The 23,553-nt window shown below is 44.0% G+C and overlaps 1 protein-coding gene across 2 annotated transcripts in view; it reads right to left on the bottom strand.

Moving 5' to 3' along the window:
• NID1 (nidogen 1) overlaps nt 1-16,235 on the bottom strand; it is a 94,768-nt gene extending 78,533 nt beyond the window's left edge. For both annotated transcript variants that reach the window (XM_036829301.1, XM_036829302.1), the window contains exon 1: nt 15,876-16,235. In XM_036829301.1, coding sequence (XP_036685196.1) covers nt 15,876-16,100 — 225 coding nt within the window. In that variant the 5' untranslated portion in view covers nt 16,101-16,235. The remainder of the gene's footprint in view (nt 1-15,875) is intronic.
• Between the last annotated feature and the right edge of the window lie 7,318 nt (nt 16,236-23,553).

Here is a 23,553-nt window from a genome sequence, read left to right as displayed (position 1 = left end):
GTAGTGAACCTAGTAAGGCATGCATTAATATCATCTTCATTCTTCATTTGAGAAAAAAATGAGTTTCCGTTTATAGGACTTGCCTAAGATCATACACCAGAAGTGCCAGAACGAAACTCTTGAGTCTAAATTGCAAATATTTTCTATTAACTCCACAGAGCCAGAGAAACGACTCTGGCTTGAATTAGAAATAGAAACAAAAGGATTAGCAGATAAAAACAAGGGGCAACCTGGTAGTAATAGTTAAAAGATGAGTCAGTGTTTTAAACTTAATCCAGTTAATGTCTAATGAGAGACTCAGGATAAGTTACCCATCTCTTCTGCAGGAAATTTCTACCTGAGATTATCTGCCAACATTTAAAAATGGTTGGGAGTCTTTAAATTTTAAACTCTGGTGTGTCTATCAAAGAAGAGGTAGAAGTGTCCTTCAGCATTCCAGAACAGGAGGTGATCAGGAAAGGCAAGAGAAGGGCCTTGTCCAAACCCTCAGTCTCTACGGAGAAGTGTGCCCCTCCTTAACACCTTGGATAGAGATATCAGAAGTTCACCTGTGCTGACTAGGGCACCAGGACTCCCTGAATTTGGATTATACCAATCCCTTAATTGGAACACCAGTCCCTTAATTTGAACATCAGAAATTATAGGGAAAAAATTAAGCACTTATCTGCCTTTCCAGAACAAACCATGTCAGTGTAACCCAAAAACCCCAGTTGATGAGGCAAAGCTCTTCTTTACAGGAGTTTGAAAGCTAATAAATGTAGAAAGAATGCTAGAAACCAACAAGTAAACAAGACAAAATAAGACACAATTTGGCAACCATTAATTTAATAATTGATTCAGGCAAAGATCATCAATGGTTGCTATAGACATTAAGTGAAAGGTTGGTGGGCAAGGGGACAGCTGCATAAGGCCAAACAAAGTATCACCCCATAGCTTGCTCTCTGCTTACAAGGGGAAAAATGTAACACGACAGACATGATCTAGCTGTCATCACCTTAACACGAGCAGCTAGCAGAGCAACAACTAGACATCACTTGCCTCCTGATATTATACACTATGACATATATGGCTTCATTCATGAAGTATTCTTGTTAAATAATGTTTAACCTACTCAACAATAAAAATACTGATAACCCAATTTAAAAATAAGCAAAGGATGTGAACAAACATTTCTCCAAAGAAGATATGCAAATAGCCAATAAGCACATGAAAAGATGCTCAACAACATTATCATCAGGGAAATGCAAATCAAAACCACAATGAGATACCCCTTCACACCCACTAGGATGGCTAAAATCAAAAAGTCAGATAATAACAAGTGTTGATGATGACGTGGAGAAACTGGAACCATTATACATTGCTGGTGGGAATGTAAAATGGTGCAGCCCCTTTGAAAAACGATTTGATAGTTCCTCAAAATGTTAAACATAGAGTTACCATATGACCTAGCAATTCCACTCCTAGGTATATACCCAAGAGACCTGAAAGCTGATGTCCACACGAAAAGTAGGACACGGACATTTATAGCAGCATTATTCATAATAGCCAGAAAGGAGAAACAACCTGAATATCCATGAACTTATGGAAGGAAAAATAAAGCCATGGAATATTACTCAGTCATAGAAGAACTAGGAACTGCTAAGTACTGCAAAGTGAAGGAGGCTTGAAAATGTTATGCTCAGTGAAAGAAGCCAGTCACAAAAGGTCACATGTTGTATGATTCTATTTACGTGAAACATCCAGAGCAGACAAGTCCATAGAGACAGACAGTAGATTAGTGGTTTCCAGGGACCGGGGCAGTGAAGAGGTGGGGGAGATGGGGAATGACTGCTGAAGGATACTGGGTTTGTTTTGGGGGGTGAGCAAAATATTCTGGAGTTAGACAGTGGTGATGGTTGCACAAGTCCCTGGGTATACAGAAAACATTGAACTGTACACTTTAAAGGGGTGAATTTTAGGGTATGTAAATTATATCTCATAACACTGTTATTTAGAAAATCAAGGAGGTGTAGAAAGCAAGGGGGAATGTGTACATATATATGTTTGTACATTTGAGACTCTCTCTGCAAGGAGATAAAAAATTCATGAATAGTGATTGTCTCTGGGGAGAGAACGATGGGCCTGGAGGCCAGGGTAGGAAGGAAACGTCCCTTAACACTGTTTTTACAAGTTTTGTTAACCATTTGCATTGTCTTACTATTCCCCAAATTAATTTAAAAATAAAATTCTACGTGTTTTCTAAAGAAAACAATGTTTAACCTGAATATTTTCAAAGTTACCAGTTTTCAGAAAATACAGAGATGGAATAACAGGCTAGACTACATTACAAAGAAACAGTCAAATGCAGAAGGTGGGACATTCTACAGGACATTAAGCAGTGACTCTTAAATAAAATGAGAAATAAAAAGGGGGAGCGTATTTGTCAAAATTAAAAGAGACTAGCGACTTCCCTGGTGGTGCAGTGGATAAGACTCCGCGCTCCCAATTTAGGGGGCCTGGGTTTGATCCCTGGTCGGGGAACTAGATCCCACACGCATGCCGCAACTAAGAGTTGGAATGCTGCAACTAAGGAGCCCACGTGCTACAACTAAGGAGCTGACGAGCCGCAACTAAGGAGCCTGCCTCCTGCAACTAAGACCCAGTGCAACCAAATAAATAAATTAAATTAAATTAAATTAAAAATTAGAAGAGACTAAAGAGCCAAATGTAATGCTTGTCATCCTTTGGGCCCCAGTCTGGATGAGTCTAGCTATAAAGGACAGCTTTGGGGCTACTGGAGAGACTTGATATGGACTGGGCATAAATTGATAACAGGAAATTATTATTGATTTTGTTTAGTCTGATAATAGTATGCTGGTTAGGTAGGGAAATGCTGTTACTGTCTTAGGAATGCATAGTAAAATATTTAGTGGTGAAATGTCATGAGGACTGCAATTTATTGTTACTTTGGATACACGAGTAAAGAGAAATTAAACAAATAGGGAAAATGCTAACAACAGTTACCTTTATGTAGCGTGTCTATGGGTGTTCATGATACTAATTTCTCCCCTTTTGTGTGTGTGTGTGAAAACATTTCTAATTAAAAATTAAAGGGACTTCCCTGGTTGTCCAGTGGTTAAGACTCCGCACTTCCACCGCAGGGGACACGGGTGCAATCCCTGGTTGAGGAATTAAGATCCCACATGCGGCGCAGCCAAAAAAAAATTCAGAAAAAAATTTACCTGAGGACAAAGCAGTTAAGAAACCTGCTCCTTAAGGGGTAAGAACCAACTTTTTTCACAAGCAGTGCAATGGTGAGTGATGGGATGCAGTGTGAGTTCCGTGAGAGCAGGGATCATGTGTGATATCACTCATCGTGTGTGCCTCACACACCTGGCCCCAAAGTCTGTACATTACAGTGCTGATGAGAGACTGTCAAATGAATAAATGAATGAAGGAGGGGAAGAAGTCAGTATCCAAGGTGGCATAGTATAAAGACCGCAGAACTAGGAGTGGGGAGATCTGAGTTCAAGGTCTACCTCGACCCGAGCTGCGTGTATTTTGACAAGGCCCTTAGCTGCATGTGTCAGTCTTCTTCTGTATAATAGGGGACTCACCCTATCACCTGCCTGAGCGACCTCACAGGGCTGCTGCGTGTCGCAGATGAGACAACACATGAGCAAGCCTCATTGCACTCACCTCCAAATAGCTCTAGAACCCACAACCCGTGTCCACACACCATCGCCACCCTCCCCTGGACCCTGGCAACAGGTCTCTAGCTGTGGAATTCACTCTTCCTCCTCCACACCTCCCCTAAAAGTCCTTTACACACAGGCAGTATAATTTTTTTAAAACTTTTTATAATTAGACTACTTTTAAGGGAGAATTTTCAAACACACACAGAAGAATCACTAAAATTATCCACACACTCTAGTTCTTGCTTTATCTATTCCTTCCACACATGTGCATATTTATTTTTTTCTTTTTTGAAGTATTTTAAATGAAATCCCAGGCATCAAATTATTTCACCTGTCCATATTTCCATATGTATCTCCCCTAGAAAAGCAGTTTGTCTCAAAGATGTGTTTTACAGCCACTTTGTTTCCATCAGGATCCAACAAAGTCCTTACCTTACATTTGGTTAGCTTGTCTCTTAAGCCTCTTTTAATCTATGCAGTTCTCCCTCCCTTTTCTCCCACGCCATTTATTTGTTGAGGAAATGGAAATCTTTTAAAAATAAATCATGTCGGGGGGCGGGGAGGGATAAATTAGGAGTTTGGGATTGACATACAGACACTATTGTATTTAAAATAGATAACCAACAAGGACCTATTGTATAGCTCAGGGAACTCTACTCAATATTCTGTAATAACTTAAAATGGGAAAAGAATTTGAAAAAGAATAGATACATGTATATATATAACTGAATCACTTTGCTGTACACCTGAAACTAATGCAACATTGTAAATCAACTATACTACAATATAAAATAAAAATTTTTAAAAAAATCATGTCACTCATCTAGCTAGAATCTCTAATGGCATCCCACTGCTTCATAGAATAAAGTAAGAAATACCTAGCGTTCATTCATACCTTCATTCATTCAACAGATCATAACAGAGCACCCACTATGTGCCCCAGACCCTACTCCTGGTGTGTACGTGGGAGACAGTGGTGAATAAGGCAGGTCAGACGCTGCCTTCAAAGGGTTCAGACTCTAATGGGGAAGATGAGCAACACACAAGTAAACAAATAAACTGTCTTAGGTGGCTATACACGCTGGGATGAAATCAAGACGGAATGCAACAAAACAACACGCACGGGCGTCTGCATGTGAGCAGAGACCTGCGTGACGGGACGGTGCAGAGGGGAGAGGAGTGTCTACACCCAGGTGGGACAAGCTGGCTGTGGCCGAGGAATAGAAAGTGGCTAGTGAGGCTGGAGCCCAGCACGTGAGGACAGCAGGGTAATAAGGGATGAGGATGGGGAGCCAGCGTGGCTGTACCATCACCACACGTGGTGAGAAGCTGGATGTCATTACGTGCAAAGGGAAACACTAGGAGGGCTCTGAGCTGCAGTGTCCAGGTCTGACTTAGCTCCCCCAGTTCTTGCACCACCGCCCTCACTCACATTGGCTTTTATTCTGCCCTGAAGACATGCCAAGCTCCTCCCCTCTACAAGCTCCTGGTCTCACACTCAGTAACGAGGCACCCTTCTGCCCCTTCCCCTCTTTTCACATGGCTAACCCCCTACCCATGCTTTAGTTCCAGGTCGAGAAGGTCCTCCTGACCCTCCACCTAGCTCAGTTTCACCACAATATATGAACTTCTTTCTCACGGCACTTATCACAGTGTCATTACTAGTTTAATGTCTGTCTTCCTCACTAGACTGTAAAGATCAGGAACAACACTGGTCTGGTTTCAATCTCTATCTCCAAAGCCTAGCACTGGTCCTGGCATGTTAGGTAACAAATTAAGTATTTGTTGAATGACTAGATGATGTATCTCAACATTGCACTGCATTATATGAGAAATAATAGCCAGTGTCCTGTACATAGTAAAGGTATATATTCAACATCTGGTCACTTGATCAGAGAATACCAAAGATCCACGATAAAATGAACCTTAGAGATAATCTTATCAAACCTCTTTGTTTTATAATAAAAGAGATCTGGAATAATAAGAGGGTGAGATATGAAGTGACTGGACCTCAATTATAAGTTGGTTGGTTAATCAACATGATTCACCAATTTCACTTTCGCCCCCATTAGAAATTAATACTCTATTAAGTATTCTGTGACTCAGCCAGGGCCACTGTTAGACCACAGGGCGCCTTTGGGCAAATTAGAAGCAAGTACCCTTTCCTCTGAATGGCCCCAGGCCCATGCTGAGGTTCAGGGCTTGGTGAGTGGCCTGTGGGCTGGACTTTAGTCGGTTTGTCCCCTCAGTCAGAGCCTTGTGCTGCAAACCACCTGCATAACCATGGGTGGTGGCGCCGGGCTTAACCATAAACTTCCTATGTGCCAGTAAGTGTGGCAGGTCCACGAGTGATGTCAAGAGGAATACGACACAATCTCAGGGAGCCAGGCCGGCCCGCAGCTGAGGACTAGGACGGGGCTGCGTGAACCCTCCCATCAAACCTGCGCCTCCCCAAAAAGTCATGGGACCATGTCGAATATGGAGCAACGCCTATTTAACTTGCAGTTTGCTGTCAAAGAACTTAATAGCAATGCCGAGAAATATGAGAGAGAAGAAAAGGCTGGAAAGGCCAAGATTAAAAAGGCCATTTAGAAGAGCAATCCTCATGTAGTAAGCACTCCATACATATCCAGTTTTTAATTTTTAATGATATCCTTATTATTATCAGTGAAGGTTAGTAATCTGGTAAATTGTGAAGACAGTTATCCCCTCACCAATCTGTTAGTGAGTGGAGAGAAAACATTGTGTATTAAATGAATACTTTACGTGGCCACTGTTTAAACTTAATTTTTAAAGGATTAAAAATTCAAGGAAGGCAAACTATTATTTACAGATAACACAAACATCTAGATATCATGGTCATTATTGGGAAAATCTGAATCTGACTAAATATCATCTCACCTGGTATTATTAAATACTTTCTGTGGCTGTAACTTCATGGAAAAACTATATAAGCTATTATTAACTCCACAATCATTTCACCAAAGTATGTTGGACTTGATCACCTCATTTATACACTACTGACAATGTCATTTGTTATTATTCATTGATATGATGAGGCAATTTATAAAATAATAAAGGTGGCCAGTATACATCTGAAAAGGTGTTACATAAGCAACAATCAGAGAATTGTAAATGAGAGATTATTTTGGACTATCTTGGCAAAGTTTAAAAAGATGGATAGGGTGCTATTGAGGGGCTGGTGACACTGGCGTTCTCATACATACATTGTTAGTAGGAGCAGAGATTAGTACAACCTTTCTAGAGGCCAATTTGGCAATACAAGTAAAAACATTTAAAAATATGTTCTTTGATTCAGCAGTTCCACTTCTTGAATTTTATCTTAAAGGAATGTAATCAGACAAATACACAAAAATGCTTGTATATGCATGCTCACTGCAGTGTTGTTTATGATGACAAAAAATTGGAAACCACCTAAATGCCTGCCAGTAGAGAAATGCTTAAATAAATGACGGTAGGGCTTCCCTGGTGGCGCAGTGGTTGAGAATCTGCCTGCTAATGCAGGGGACACGGGTTCGAGCCCTGGTCTGGGAGGATCCCACATGCCACGGAGCGGCTGGGCCCGTGAGCCACAACTACTGAGCCTGCGCGTCTGGAGCCTGTGCCCCGCAACGGGGGGGGCCGCGATGGTGAGAGGCCCGCGCACCGCGATGACGAGCGGTCCCCGCACCGCGACGAAGAGTGGCCCCCGCTTGCCGCAACTAGAGAAAGCCCTCGCACGAACCGAAGACCCAGCACAGCCAGAAATAAATAAATAAATAAAAATAAAAGTAGCTATAAAAAATTTAAAAAAAATAAAAATAAAAATAAAAAAATAAATGACGGTAGAGCTATACACTGGGACTCTATGCAGCTATTAAAAAGATAAGATCTGGGCTTCCCTGGTGGCACAATCGTTAAGAATCCACCTGCCAGTGAAGGGGATATGGGTTCGGTCCCTGGTCCGGGAAGATCCCACATGCCACGGAGCAACTAAGCCTGTGAGCCACAACTACTGAGCCTGCACTCTAGAGCCCGCGAGCCACAACTACTGAAGCCCGCGTGCCACAACTACTGAAGCCCGCGCGCCTAGAGCCCGTGCTCCGCAACAAGAGAAGCCACCGCAATGAGAAGCCCACGCGCCGCAACGAAGAGAAGCCCCCGCTCGCCGCAACTAGAGAAAGCCTGCATGCAGCAACGAAGACCCAATGCAGCCAAAAATAAATAAATAAATAAATTTATTAAAAAAAAAAAAAAGATAAGATCTATTTGTGTTGACATGAAAGATGTCCATGATCCATATCAGATACCATTTTTATATTGAAAAGGTATATGCATAGAAAAAAATTTGGTCATCTATAACTTTTTAAAAGCAGCTTTATTGTGGTATAATTTACATACCATACAATTCACCCATTGTTAAGTCTACAATCCAATGACTTTTGGTAAATGCATACAGTTTTGCAAGCATTACCACAATCCAGTTTTAGAACTTTTTTGTTACCATCCAAAGTTCCCGCCTGCTCATTAAGGCTTAACTCTTAACAGTGGTTAAGTTGGGGGTGAAGTCTGGGAGGGTGAAGGCAGGAGGGGAGAATTATAGACAGCTTCCTAGTTTATCATTTCTGTCTTATTTGAATTAATTTACGACAAGGATATACTATCTTTTTTTTTTTTTTTTTTTTTTTAGAAATTCACGTTCTTTTATTTATTTATTTATTTATTTATGACTGTGTTGAGTCTTCGTTTCTGTGCGAGGGCTTTCTCTAGTTGCGGCAAGCGGGGACCACTCTTCATCGCGGTGCGCGGGCCTCTCACCATCGCGGCCTCTCTTGTTGCGGAGCACAGGCTCCAGACGCGCAGGCTCAGTAATTGTGGCTCACGGGCCCAGTTGCTCCGTGGCATGTGGGATCTTCCCAGACCAGGGCTCGAACCCGTGTCCCCTGCATTGGCAGGCAGATTCTCAACCACTGCGCCACCAGGGAAGCCCAGATATACTATCTTTTAATTGAGAAAACAGTAAAGGTTTTTCTATTTTGAGAAGAACAAAAAAAGGAAACAGACTTATACCCTTTGACCGAAATCTGCTTCTGGTAATTTACCCTAAGGAAATAATCAAATACGTGGAAAAGGATCTGTGAACAAAGATATTTATCAATGTTTTATCTGAAACAGAGAAAAGTTGTTAAGCAATCTAAATATCTCATGATGGAAAAAAACAATTACTAATCACACTGAAATATGAAAGGTACAGGATGCAAACATTTATATGCTATCTTTATAATTTTATCCATGTAAAAAAAGTTAATGCACAGCCAGAAAGTCCTGTCTGGAAATGTAATGAAATCTTGCCAATGGTTATCTCTGGATGGTGGAATTATAGCACTTTTAATTTTTTTGTGCATTTCTTCATTTTCCACAATGAGTATGTATTATCTTTACATCTAAAGCCAACTACATAAATGATACTAATTAAAAATAGATTAATTATGGTTAAAAAAAAAAAAAAAAAGAAGAGCAATCCAGAAGTGGCAAGAACACACATTGAAAAGGCAATCCACCAGAGGAACAAAGCAATTAATTTCTGGAGTGTGAGCAATGGGGCTCCTGCTGTGGCAGCAGGAGTTCAGACTACGGGCAAGGTGACAAAGTTCACGGCTGTTGGTTGGCTCTGCAGATGCTACATGGAGGGGTATAAACCTCCATGAAAAGATGTTTGCCCCGATGGACACGTGTAAATACCAACTGGAAATGCTGAAGGTTCAAACGCAACAAAGGGAAGACACGATGAGTCACTCCACAACCCTAACAATACCACAAAACCAAGTGGATATGTTGCTCCAAGAAATGGCAGATGAAGCTGGCCTTGATGTCAAAAGCAACTACCATGGGGTCAGTAGGTTCTATAGGCACAAGTGTTGCTTCAATGGAACAGGATGAACTCTAAGAGACTTGCTTGTCGGCGTGATCAAGAGTTAAGTTACAGAACTGGTAGTTCTGTTTACTTTACTTGCCTCTAAAATATTTTGTGTGTATATACAGATAAGTTGCAGTCCAATTACACTAAGAACACTATGTATGCCAGAATGCTTAAACACTATTTGTATGTAGTGCTTTCTTTTGCTTTGCTGTACTTCCCAGTACATTAAGAAATTGCAGGGGGGAAAAAAAAAAGAAATTGCAGGGAGTTCCCATTTTGACATACTTTATGGTTCTGTATATTATGCGTAAAAGTACGAGGGATGTCTTTTTGTCCATGTCTTTGACAGAGTAGCATTAGCTTGTTGTGTATGAAACATCTTTCTCAAAAGTTAACATCGAAAATCTAGCACGAGGGACTTCCCTGGCGGTCTAGTGGTTAAGACTTCGCCTTCCAATGCAGGGTGCAGGGGTGCAGGTTCAATCCCTGGTCAGGGAACTAAGATCCCACATGCCGTGCAGCGTGGCCTAAATAAATAATTTTTTTAAAAAAGAATTCTTCCTTGGTAAGGTTGGTGGAATGAAGCAACATTTTCTTTCTTTTTTTTTTTTTTTTGCCGCGCCTTCCCCATCAGGGATTGAACCCACGCCCCCTGCGATGGAAATGTGGAGCCTTAACCACTGGACCACAAGGGAAGTCCTTGAAGCAAGTTTTGAAGAAAGTCAGTGGCCTGTATTGGCAGAGAAGGTAGGGTAAAAATAGGAAGAACGTTAGAAGATCTTAAGAGTTAAATTTACCTTACTTAGGGAAAGATGCCTATATGTAAGTGGTATAATGAAAATCAGTTTGTGGAAGATGTATGTGGTGTGTGTGTCTGTGTGTGTGTGTGTGAGAGAGAGACAGACAGACAGAGACAGACAGACAGACAGTCATGAGGAAGGGAGATGAGGAGATGAGTCAGGAGAGCAGTATACAATCTTTTTGCTTCCAAGGATATCCTTTTATTATTTTTCCATAGCCATAAAGAATTTTATTTCCCAAACTGAACTTATTAAACAATAACTAATTCACTTCTCCACGTTTATGAATCAAGACATGAATAACATCATATGTAATCAAATCATGTACTAGATTTAAACACTGGCCCACTCCCCTCTCATTACTCAGGATGGGGTCCAAAGAATGACGGGCTTCATCACTGGGACTGTGCTGATTTAAAAATAAAGAGATTACTCCACGTGGAGAATCAGATCTTATCATGCAATGGCCCACAGGATCAAGTCAGGAAACCAAGATGGCCCCTCGCTCCACCATGGAATATTCCCCAGCAATACCCTCTGCCTTGGAACAGCTCTCAAATTAAGGCAGAGGCCTACGATATCTAGATACCATCAAATCAGCAGCTCTTGAATATTTTGGTCTCAGGACCCCTTTATATTCTTAAAAATTATTAAAGAACCCCTAGAATCTCGTGTTTATATAGGTCATATTGATCAATACTTATCATATCAGAAATTAAAATTGAGAAAAATTTAAGTATTTATAATAAATAATAATGAACTCATTACATGTTAACATAATTTTAAAGAAAATAAAACCCAAAAGTTGTTGTACATTTGTGCAAATCAATTTGATGTCTGGCTTAATGGAAGATAGCTGGATTCTCCTATCTTCTACATTCAATCTTCTGTGACAAATATCACAACACATGTAGATATCACATATCCTATAGCCTCTAGTGAGCTCCACTATATACACATGAGAGCATGGGAGTATAAAAAGCAAACAACAGGGGCTTCCCTGGTGGCGCGGTGGTTGAGAATCTGCCTGCCAATGCAGGGGACACGGGTTCGAGCCCTGGTCTGGGAAGATCCCACATGCCGCGGAGCAACTGGGCCCGTGAGCCACAACTACTGAGCCTGTGCGTCTGGAGCCTGTGCTCCGCAACAAGAGAGGCCGCGACAGTGTGAGGCCCGCGCACCGCGATGAAGAGTGGCCCCCGCTTGCCACAACTGGAGAGAGCCCTCGCACAGAAACGAAGACCCAACACAGCCAAAAATAAATAAATAAATAAATTTAAAATTTAAAAAAAAAAAAAAAAAAGCAAACAACATTTTCGTATTACCAGGAAAAGAGTTTTGACCTTGTGAATTTCTTGAAAAAGTCTCCAGGACGCCCAGGAGTCCCCAGACTGCACTGTTAGAACTGATGAGTGGGGTCATTACTAATGGTACCCTTTCCAAGGGCTCCAAACCCAGCTCTCAGCTTGTTCCCTGCTTTCCTACTTCCCCTTGTAAACCAGTGTCAAGGCTTCCATTCACCTTCCAACCTAACTGGTCGTTTGAAGGTCTACAAGCTCCAGGGCATCTCCATGTTCTGGTCCCCTTGTTGGTCTCCAACACCACCGAGTCAAACCTGGACTAATGCCTTTTCACTCAAGTCAGCTCTGCCAACCATCTCATCATTCTCTCACGCCTCAAGACCAAGAACCTCTCCCTCCCTGCCTTCTCCTCCGTGTTCCATATGTGACTGGTCAGAAATCTTGCTGATGCATCTTAGATCAACTCAGGTTCGCCCACTCCTCTCCTTGCCCCATTCCTGTACACTCTAATTCCTGCATATCTGATAAATCAATAACTTATGGGACTGGTTTTCCTGCTCCCAAACTCTTGTTGTCCGTTTGTTCATGCTGTCTTGCAAACCACTGCCAGACTTATCTTACTAAAGACGGGCATGCCTTGTGACCAGCTACAGACAGTATAACCCATCAACCACTAACCTTTCAGGAGCCATCTTTCATGACACTCCATGTAATGTATTGCATCGTTTGGCTCCACATCTTCAGCTCTCCCTGTATCCATGCCTGTTACCACCACGGCGGGGGGGGGGGGGGGGGGGGGGGCGCGGGGATGACCTGCCTCACCCATTGACTCTGGGCTCAGCCATGAGACTTGCTTTAGTCCCTGAGAAGTTAGGAGGCATGACCCAAGGGAAGGCTTGGAAAAGCACTATGCATTTCCACTTACTCTCTTATGCTTCTGACATCTCCATGTAAAGGAACATGCTTAAGCTGGCCCTCTGAAGCAGCACCATCCAATAGAATTTTTAGTGGTGATGGATACATTCAACAGCAGCATTGTCCAATCTAGTGGCCACTAGCCACTAGTGAGGGTGTTGAACATTTGAAATATGGCTAGTGTGACTCAAAAGCTGAAATTCTATTATTATTTCACTTTAATTAATTTAAAATAGCTATACATGGCTAATGACCATATTAGGCAAAACAGCTGTGGAGGTTGAGAGGCACCCCCCCTCCCCCAGCACCTCCCAGAGCAGAACCAGATCATCCCAGTTGCTCCTGCTGAAGCCGCCCTAAATCAGCCCACCACCTGTGGAGTCCAGACACATGAGCAACAAGTGCTTATAGTTATATGCCACTGACGTTTTTGTGGTTGTTTGTTACACAGCAAGAGCTAACTGATACATTTATCCCCTGACCCCACCTGCCTATCCCAGACTGAACCCTCCTATTCCAACAAAAACAGTCTGTTCCAGTGGGGTCATATTCCTCACTTTCCCAGCATATACCAAGCTTGTTCCCATCCTCATGCATTTGCCCCTGCAGTACCTCCCACCATGAATGGCCTCTCCATTTCCCCCTCCGCCTACTGAAAATGGACCTGTCTTTCAAGTCTTAAATGTAACCTCCTCTGTAAAATCTTTCCTCACTACTCTAACTCACAGCAATCCCTTGGGTCCATCACATGTTTTAGGTCCGATGCTTGAAAGCATTATGAGTCAGACACAGACGGGCTGAAATCCTAGTTTGGGTATTTTTAACTGATGCTATGGCCTTGGGTAATTACTAATTATTGTTATTATTTCTTCATCTGAAAAAAAGGGGGCACGTTGTCTTGAGGATTAAATAATGTAAAACTAGCAAGTCCCTGACACATGTAGATGTACTCATCCAATAATCATTTTCCTTCTCAGTGGGTTTCCTTTCATTTTCTTAATCTAATGTCCAGAACAGTACAGACCATCTAGTTCATGCTCACACGTCCTGTCAATTCACCTTTTCACTCAGGGCCATGTGAGGGTTTCCATCAGCTCAAAAGAGCATCTACAAAACTGCAGATACTGGTGGGTGCTGTGATGTGGCACCAGATCCTCATTCAGCTCCTGGGAATGCAGTCCTCAGCCCTCCTCTTCGATAACTTCCTCCATGGAAAAAACTGCCTCACCCGAGGGTCACACCTCGGTCCAGGGCAGCCCTTATGGAACCACGGATCACTGTAAGGACACGGAGGTCCATCCCTCTCAGGAGACTTGAGAGAGCTCTGAAGGGCCATCCAACCTCCAGAGCTCCCAGGGGACTGGCTGGACGCCCTTGCTGGCCTGCACTGCAGCTCCGCCACTCCGCTCAATCTTTCTTCACTGCCCTCCCGCCTACAAGTGTGGATCTGAGAAGCTCGCCCTAATGAAATAACCTACCTGCTAATCTCCATCTCAGAGTCCTTCCTGGGAACCCAACCTGAAGCACAGAAATAAGATGCAAAGAGACCTCTGGGAGTCTTTCTCACTGAAATGCAGATGAAAAACCCAAATTGGCTCAGAAGGTGTGGACTGACGGGAATCACTTTTTAGCAATCGATTTTCTAGGTCTTTAGAACGTAATGTGGTTAGTCTGATGCCACAAGTAAAGAAGGGCAGGAGGGCCCTAATTTAACATAGGGGTTCATGAATAGAATTCAGTGGGTCTGTTAACCTAGAGAGAAAAAGAAATTTCATTTTAATTTTCAGTAACCCGTAACTGGTATTTAGCATTTCCTTCCATTATAAATGTAGGCAACAAAACACGGTAGTATTAGCACTTAATGACCTTGCCACTAACAGCAGTCACAGATATTCTCCTATCACATTATAGTCACAGTAGGTGTCTCTGAATATTGTTTACAGTCCCCATGACCTTGAAAGTTCCGGCATTAGCTGATCGTACACTGGATCCACTGCTACACCTTGCTATTTAATACGGTTTAAAAAAAAAAAACCATATATATTACTTAATACAATTTTTAAAAAATATTTTAACTCATTTTTCAACAGAATTGATCTCCTTGGCAATCCTGTGGATTTTATCTTATGCATTTAAAAACCTAAGGCAGGGTCTTACAGGCTACAGCAGACTGCGCAAGGAGGTCAGGGCAGTCAGCCAACAAGAGGACACCCTCTGTCGGTGGAGACTTCAAGGACTCATTCTTTTTGGGCAAAGACGACAAGCTCCACGTGGGTGTTGTCCCGGGCGAAGTCTGCCCCGGCCAGAAGACGAGCACAGCCATTTCACCGGCAGGACAAGCTCCAGCCGCTGCTGGCGTTGTTCCCTCCACTTCTGGAATGCACACAGCTTTATATGAAATCCACATGGTGCGCGGCGGCGGCAGGCGGCGGCACGAAAGGACTTTACCAAGTTGACAGCGTCCCCGAGCCCGGCCAGTTCAGAGAAGGATCCAGAGAGCGAAAGGTCCCTGTCCCGCTCCCCATCTGGCCGCCCTCCCCCCGCCCCCCATGGTGACAGTGCTCGGCTACAGGAAATTGGATCACCGGGGCGCCCTTTCCCAGCCCTTAACTTCGGACTGAGAGCAGAATCACTGCCAAGGCACATCCGGAGTCCACACACACAAATGCAGGGGCTGTCGGCTACATTCCCGGGGCGGAGAGCCCGGTTTGGCGGTCTTTTCCTGCCCCGGCACCTACGGCAGTCGCAGGGCCCGCGCGCCGGCTGCAGCCCAGCTCTGGCCTTTGCCCTGCGCCCGCGCCTGGTCCCAACCGCACCGGGATCTGTCCCCAAAAGGCAGGGGACAATGGCGAGACGCGGACCGACTTCTCGGAGGCGACGCGGTCACACAGCCGCCGGGGTGGAAACGCCGCCCGGGTCCCGGGGTCCGGGGTCGCGGGGTCCCGGAGTCGGGCAGGGCGCGCACGGGGCGGCGCAGACGGGACGAGCTCCCCAGACCCGAGTGCCCCTCGGGCGACAGTGACCAGGCGGCGGGGAGGCGTCGGCGGACCGGGCGGAGGCGGGAGCCCCCTTGGGCTTGGAGACCGAGCGCCGCACCCCGCGCCCCGGCGGCCTGCGGGTCCGGGTCCCCGCCCACGACGCTCACGTCCGTCCGGCTCCGCGGGCGCCCCCGGCCCGCCCGGGCCTTCCTTCCGACGCCGCGTCAGCCCCCCCGCGCCCTCCCAGACAACTGCCCCCATCTCCCGCCCGGGGTCGCACTCACGTAGACCGAGTTGAGGTCTGATTTGTCGAAGAAGCGGAGCGCAGTGCTCAGCTCCAGGGCTGGGGAGACGCGGTCGTCCCCGGCCTCCAGCTCCAGGTCGCCCTGCCCGGGGCCGAAGGGAAAGAGCTCCTGGCGGCTCAGGCAGCCCCCGGGCCCCGCCAGCAGCAGCTGCAGCAGCAGCGCCCGCGTCCACGCAGCTCCGCTCCGGCGGACCGCGGCCAACATGTTCCCGGACTGCCGTCCCGCAAACCGAGGGGCTCTGCGGCCGGAGGCTGAGGAAGGCGGAGATGTAACCGGACGCCCCTCGGCAGCCCCTCCGCGTCTCCCGCCTCCCGAGGTTCCCACCCCGGGAAGCAGGGGAGGGGAACCGAGGGGAGATGGGGAGGGCCCCGCCCCGTCCACAGGGCGCGCCGCGGAGGCTGCCCAATGGCCGCGAGGGGGAGGGCGAGGGGCGACACCTAATCCCCCAGCCGTTCTGCCCGCGTCGCCCTGCTTCCCCGCGGAGTGATGGGCGCTGGTGGCCCCGATTCCCGAAACCAGCCCAGTTCCCACCGAACGGCCCCTCCGGGAGTAGGAGCGGAGGGCCGGGCTCTGCAGCATTATCCTCGGCCCAGGGCTAAGTCGTGGAGATCGGGCCACGCGGAAACGCTCAGGATTCGGGGACACAGTCCACCCCAACGCTGCTTGGTGGCGTCCGGAGGTCGGACATGGTCAGACTGGTAGGAAGAGGGGGTAGTAGGTGCTGAGGATCAGCAAGAAGGGACCGGGCCAGGAGCATGGCCGTTTACTCATCCCTCCATTCTTTCAGCTTAATTATTGAGTGTGGGAGCCTATGCTTGGTAATGGGAACTTCGGCCAGAAGTCGGGTCCAACCCCCAAAGTCATGAGTGTATCACAGTGTTAGGCGGGGTGGAGCCCCCAAGTGGTAAAGGACATCGGGAGTGGAATAACTGGTCAAGGATAGCATCTTTGGGGATATGGAAATCAAACCAGGTCTTCCGGAAGGGATAGAATTTCACCAGGGGGCTGCAGAAGGAACTTTCTAGAAGCTGGAGGGCTGAGCTGTGGGTGGATTCAAGGTGCCATCCCCCGGTGGAGAATTCGGGAAAGGAATTCCCGAATTCCAGTTCGAAGTAAGTTTAATACCAAACCTAGGAATTTGAACTCGCTCTAACCCTCACAGGAGAACTATTGAGAGTTCTTGACAAAGGGAGATAAGCGACGTAAGTGGTATCCGAAATAATCCGTTGGTCATTAATTTGGCACTGGGTTGAAAGAAGAGACACAGAGGTCATCAGAGGATCGCTGAAAGAAAAAAAAAAAAAATAGGGATGAGGAAGGAAAAGTGGAAACCGAGAAGAAATGAATCTAAAAGGCATTACAGTGAAAGAAGGAATAAGACCTGATTATAAATTTGATATGGGGGATGGGAGAGGAGAAAAGTTTAAATTGGGTGGAAGGTTTTGAGCCTGGAGGATTGCAAAACCTGTGTTGCCTTTTGAAATCAGGGAATGGGAGCTGGGAAGTTGGGAGTTGGGTATGTGTTTGATGCCAGACCTGTTAACCTGGAGGGGTCAACAGGGTATCCCCCGTTGCCTGTTGCCCACTAAAATTAAGGACCTGGGACCCAGTTTGGGAGAATCCTCCCAATAAACAGCAAGTTCTGTATAATGTTTAGGGAGCATGAGTCCAGTAGAAAATATGAAGAAAAAGCCAACGAAATACACCATCGTTTTGCAATCACAATAACCCTAGGAGACAGAAACCATCCCCACTTTACAGAAGAGAGACAGGAACCCAGAGAGGTTTAAATCACTTTGCTAAGGTCACACAGCTGCAAGCCTGCCCGGGACCCAGGGTGGCCTGGTTCCCCTTTCACCACTACACTAAGTGGAGGCATTATTGCTACGTTTGTTTCTCTTGATGTTAAAGAGCGACTAACGCTGCCTGCCTGCAATCTGTTGCCAGATCCAGTGGCTTTTCTTTCAGTTCCCTCCCAGAATTGCAGCACCCAGAGCCTGGAGCCTCCGTCCTGCCCCAGAAGGACTTCCTACTCTACCCCATGCCATCCGTAGCCTCAGCTGCTGCACCGCCCATCTCTGGGCTTCTGGGCCCCAGCTCTGCCCGTTCCAACGGAGAGAACCCCATACAGAGGCTCTTCTTTCTTCCTCTGTGCTCACCTGCACAGGCCCCAGTTTTCCCAGTGTGCGCTCAGCCAGCCCCATCCGGCCCGTCCCTCAGACTCACCCCCTTCCAAACCCCCATCCCACCTTCTGTCTCACATCAGAGCTGGCTCTGAAGCCGCTGCCTGTCCCTGGAATGCTCTCACCCCCTCTCCCGAATTCTCTGCCTTTTTAGTACGCAGACAGCTTCTGAAACTCCTATTGGTCCGTGGAATTTTCCTCGGCTAATACAGAGCAAGAGCTGTTCTCCACTCAGCGGGTAGCTTGGAGTCCAGTCTGGCTGAGGCCTGGGCTCTGCCATTTACTAGCCCTATGAACTTGGGCAGGTTTCTATATCCTCCTCATTTGCATGGCATGTTCATTCCCACAAACAAAGGATTGTTATGGGGATGATATAAGATGATCCATGGAATGCTCCTAGCACAGAATCGGAGCATAAAGGAAGCACTCAGTTAATGTTAAGCCATCATTATTATCTAAATGTATGTTTTTCATGATTCTTATTATTTCCACAATTAATAAGAATCCACTTTGTGTCAGATACTGTAGTAGGAATTCGAAATACGAAGACCATTAACTCATAATCCCTTTTGTAAGCAGCTCATAGTCTACTGGGAAAGACAGGCACAACATTAACACAGTGGGATGTTTAACAGATACACAGAGAACAACAGCGAATGCTGCTTGTTGAATGCCTGCTTCTGCTAGATGCTTTATGGAGCATCGAATTTAATACTAACAATTGCACAAGCTGGTAGCTTTACAGTAGATGTAGGGAAAATGAGGCCTGCAAAAGTTAATGCGCCCAGTTTCACACAGTTGAAGAGCCAGGATTTGAATCCCAGTGTATCTGAAACCAAAGTTGATATTCTTTCTACCACACCCTCCTGCCTTTCTGTAGAAGGAGAGCTTTCTCCCTCAATTTCCATCCACAAAACATATTTGCTCCCTTGTTTATACACAATGTTCACGCTCTATTTATGTATGCTTCTGTTCCCTAATTTCATTAGTATAGTCTTGCTTAAGTTAGTTTGGTATATACTGTAAACTATCTGTCATTTCCTATTTATAGCCCTGCCCTCACCACACATTGCCTGGTGCTCTGGGGACATGACATCTATGCTGTGCCTCCCATTAGGACAATGTGGGCCAGGTGCCAGCCACTCCTTTAGAATTTATAGTTTCAACTACATTTAGTGTGTAATCATAATCTTCATCATAGAATATTTAATTTCATATTTTGCTCTGGTCATTTTCTAAGTGTATTTAATACCTAGATGTTTTTCTCTAGTTGTTTTATGCGGGGTCTTTTTCCCCAGATATAAGCTCTTTGGGGCGAGGATCATGTATTCTGTTTCTTTTCCAAAGTTCACAGAGCCTAGCACAATGCTGCATGCACGTTAATAAAAGTCAACAGTTTGAGAATTCAATAGTACTTTTAAGAATCATTTGAGGGACTTCCCTGGCGGTCCAGTGGTTGAAACTTCGCCTTCCAATGCAGGGGGTGCGGTGTTAGATCCCTGGTTGGGAAACTAAGATGCCACAGGGCAACTAAGCCTGCGCGCCACAACTACTGAGCCCATGCACCTCAACTAGAGAGCCCGCGTGCAGCAAACTACAGAGCCCACGCCCTCTGGAGCCCGCCCACCACAACCGGAAAAGAGAAAACCCGCACGCCACAACTAAAGAGAAGCCAGCACACAGCAACGAAGATCCCAAGTGCCACAACTAAGTAAGACCTGACGCAGCAAAAAAAAAAAAATCATTTGATATCTGCAGTAGCAATATGCACCCACAATTAAATGACTACGCCAGTTTTTTTTTTTTTTTTTCTTTAAGTTAAACCCTACTTTTGAGACATGTACTCTTTCATTGACTGCTGTGATGGGATAAGGCAAGAAGACAAAATTTAGGAAGCAGACTATACCTATAAGAAGCCAAGGTAACTTTTCTATTTGACTTATTTCAGACAAATGTCCAGGCAACTGAGTGGAAAAATAGCTCAGTTGTCTATTTCACTGAAAGAGACATCTGTTATAATCTCACTCTCCTGTGAGGTTTGGCCACTGACCACATACGGCCATATTTATTCCTTTATTTACCAGATGTCATGCAGAGTTCAGCGTATCAGTGTTTCAATTCCAGGGGAATTCACTTAACTCATGAATAAGGTGATTGCTATTTTAAACAACTTAAGCTCAGTTGTTACAAGGTTATCCTAAATTAAGTGACCATCCCTACCAAAGGATGAGAATCAAGCAGGATTTGGTGCTCAATTTACTGTATTTTCAAAGGAGATTTGTATAAAAAGTACGGGGGAAACACATTATGTCCATCGATGTGTTTGGTTTGGAAGATACCACAGTGTTCAGGATAAAGTTTAATCCTTCTATTTCTACATCCTGTTTTCATCTGGACATTTTGCTGGTTCATTAACATCAGACCACCAGCATAACCTACCTTTTGTTGTTGTTTTAATATTTTATTTTGATTTATGTAATTTGCAGACTTACATAAATGTTGCAAGAGAAATACAAAAAATTCTCATATACCCTTCACCCAGATTTCTTCTTAAAGTTTTACCATAATTGCTTTAATTCTGTCTCCTTTCTCTCTCTCTCTCTCTCTCTCTCTAGATAAATAGATAGATAGATAGATATACACACACACAAATTTTATCTAGACTATTTGAGGATACATTTTAAACATGATGTCTCTTTACCTCTGAATACTTTAGTGTATATTTCCTAAAAACTGGAACATTCTCTTACATAGCCACAATACAGTTGGCAAAATAAGGACATTAACACTGGAGTTAACTTTCATCAGTTGATTAAAGTGGTGTCTGCCACATTTCTCCACTTGGTTTTTTCCTAAAGTAGAATTAATTAGTAATGTTTCCTTAAGCACCAGAATTATTACTCTTATTATTAATAAAGACTTATTATATTTCCCATTTTCAGGGTTTGTAAAGCATCTGCGTATATTGAATTCCATTTCCAATCACTGTTTTTCAAATTTTTCACTTCATACCATTTTTCTTCTATATTTTTTTCTCTCCAAAATAATTTGTGAGAGTATTTTGATAACTACGTCATGTTCCAAGACAATGTTCATCCCAAGACAGTACTACAGAAAACTTAGGAGATTAATCCAAAAAGCTTATATTTATGGCTTCTCAGCTGCAGTTCACAATTTTCTTATTCCAATAATGGATTTTCATATGTTAATTTAATCACCTTTATGATTTTTTCTAGCTTTATTGAGATATAATTGACAAAATTGTATACATTTAAGCTGTACAATGTGATGATTTGATATACATACACATTGTGAAATAATTACCATAATCATGTAGTAAACACATCTATCACAATTATCATAATTAACACACCTGCCATTTCACATAGTTACCATTTTGTGTGTGTGTGGTGAGAACACTTAAAATCAACTGTTTTAGCAAATTTCAGGTCTACAACACAGTATTGACTATAGATAGTCACCATGCTGTACATTACATCCCCAGAACTTACTCATAACTGAAAATGTGTACTCTTTGACCAACGTCTCCCCATTTCGTCCACTTTCCCACCCCTGGCAACCACCATTCTACTCTCTGTTTCTATGAGAGAATAGCAAAGATTTTTAATATTGTATGTTTCATTGAAAACAGTAGTGACTTGTGATAGATCACACTCATGGCTTAAGATTGTTAAATATCACTCAGAGTCAAGTGCAAGTAAAGGTATTATTTCTTCTTAATTTTCTTTTGTTAATAAAGCTTCATAAGGTCCCATTTCCATGTGGTAAACTTTATTTTAACAAAAATAAACAGATCGAATTTGCATAATTAACTAAATTCAGCATAAATTGTGACGACTGATGGATTATAATGTAGTTCACTGTAGCTGACTGTACTCAGTCACAGCAAGAAGGTCGTTAGACCACGATGACTCATTACTTTGTGTTAGCTAATTAGATGAAAAATAATTACAAAAGTATGTTTGTGAAAAATGTCCTTGTTGGAATGGGATTAAGCAATCATCACCATTCAGCCTCTGGTTCTACGTTTGATGCTGAGACAAGCTAACCACTGAACAAAGTGAGTGGGGAACAGATTTTCTAAAAAAAAAAAATTGTAACATGTTTCCATATGACATCAAGTATGCTTAGGGAAATAAAGTAAAAAAAATACGTTGAACTAGAACTTCTTTGAACAATCTAGTTCTGTGGTATGGGCTACATGTCATTTCCTTAGTGCTTAGATGCTGTGCTTAGAATCTGTACCTCCTGGGCAATATTGCATTGTAATTTCTTCTCTGGATATTTTATCTTTATTCCATGAAGGCATGGAATTATTTTAGAGGGTACAAAATACTCCTCCAATTCCTATTTACCCACTGGTTTTAATTTTGTTTGTTGAACTTGAGGTTTTCCTTCCAATTAAAATCAGAGGCCACTCAGGCTGGTGCAACGTCACGCCACGCTGGCCTCTGCCACGCAGGCTCGCCCCGCATCCGTACCCCTCCCTCCCCGCGGCCTGGGTGAGCCAGAGCCCCCGAAGCAGCTGCTCCTTTAACCCCGTCCTGTCTGAGCGAAGAACACATGCCCTCAGGCGACCTACATGCAGAGGCGGGGCCAAATCCAAAGCTGAATCCCAGGAGCTGTGCAAACAAAGAGGAGAAAGGGAAATCTCTCCCAGCAGCCTCAGGAGCAGCGGATTAAATCTCCACAATCAACTTGATGTACCCTGCATCTCTGGAACATCTGAATACACAACGAATCATCCCAAATTGAGGAGGTGGACTTTGGGAGCAACGATATATATATATTTTTTCCCTTTTTCTCTTTTTGTGAGTGTGTATGCGTATGCTTCTGTGTGTGATTTTGTCTGTATAGCTTTGCTTTTACCATTTGTCCTAGGGTTCTGTCCGTTTTTTCTGTTTGTTTGTTTGTTTGTTTTTAGTATAGTTTTCAGCACAGTTGTTATCACTGGTGGATTTGTTTTTTGGTTTGGTTGTTCTTTCTTTCTTTTTTAATTACTTAAAAAATTTTTTTAATAATTATTTCTTGTTTTTTATTTTAATAACTTTTTTATTTTATTTTATTTTATCTTTTTCTTTCTTTTCTTTTTTCTTTCTTTTTTTCTTTCTTTCTTCCTTCCTTCCTCCCTCTCTCCCTCCCTCCCTCCCTCTCTCTCTCTCTCTCTCTCTCTCTTTCTTTCTTTCTTTCTCCCTTTTATTCTGAACCATGTGGATGACAGGCTCTTGGTGCTCCAGCCAGGCCTCAGGGCTGTGCCTCTGAGGTGGGAGAGCCAAGTTCAGTACATTGGTCCACCAGAGACCTCCCAGCTCCACGTAATATCAAACGATGAAAACCTCCCAGAGATCTCCATCTCAACGCCAAGACCCAGCTCCACTCAATGACCAGCAAGCTACAGTGCTGGACACCCTATGCCAAACAACTAGCAAGACACGAACACAACCCCACCCTTT

This window comes from Balaenoptera musculus, chromosome 16, assembly GCF_009873245.2.
Source record: "Balaenoptera musculus isolate JJ_BM4_2016_0621 chromosome 16, mBalMus1.pri.v3, whole genome shotgun sequence".
Lineage (NCBI taxonomy): Eukaryota > Metazoa > Chordata > Mammalia > Artiodactyla > Balaenopteridae > Balaenoptera > Balaenoptera musculus.
The sequence above is the reverse complement of the archived record's forward strand: the minus strand, read 5'-3'. Positions and strand labels throughout refer to the sequence as shown.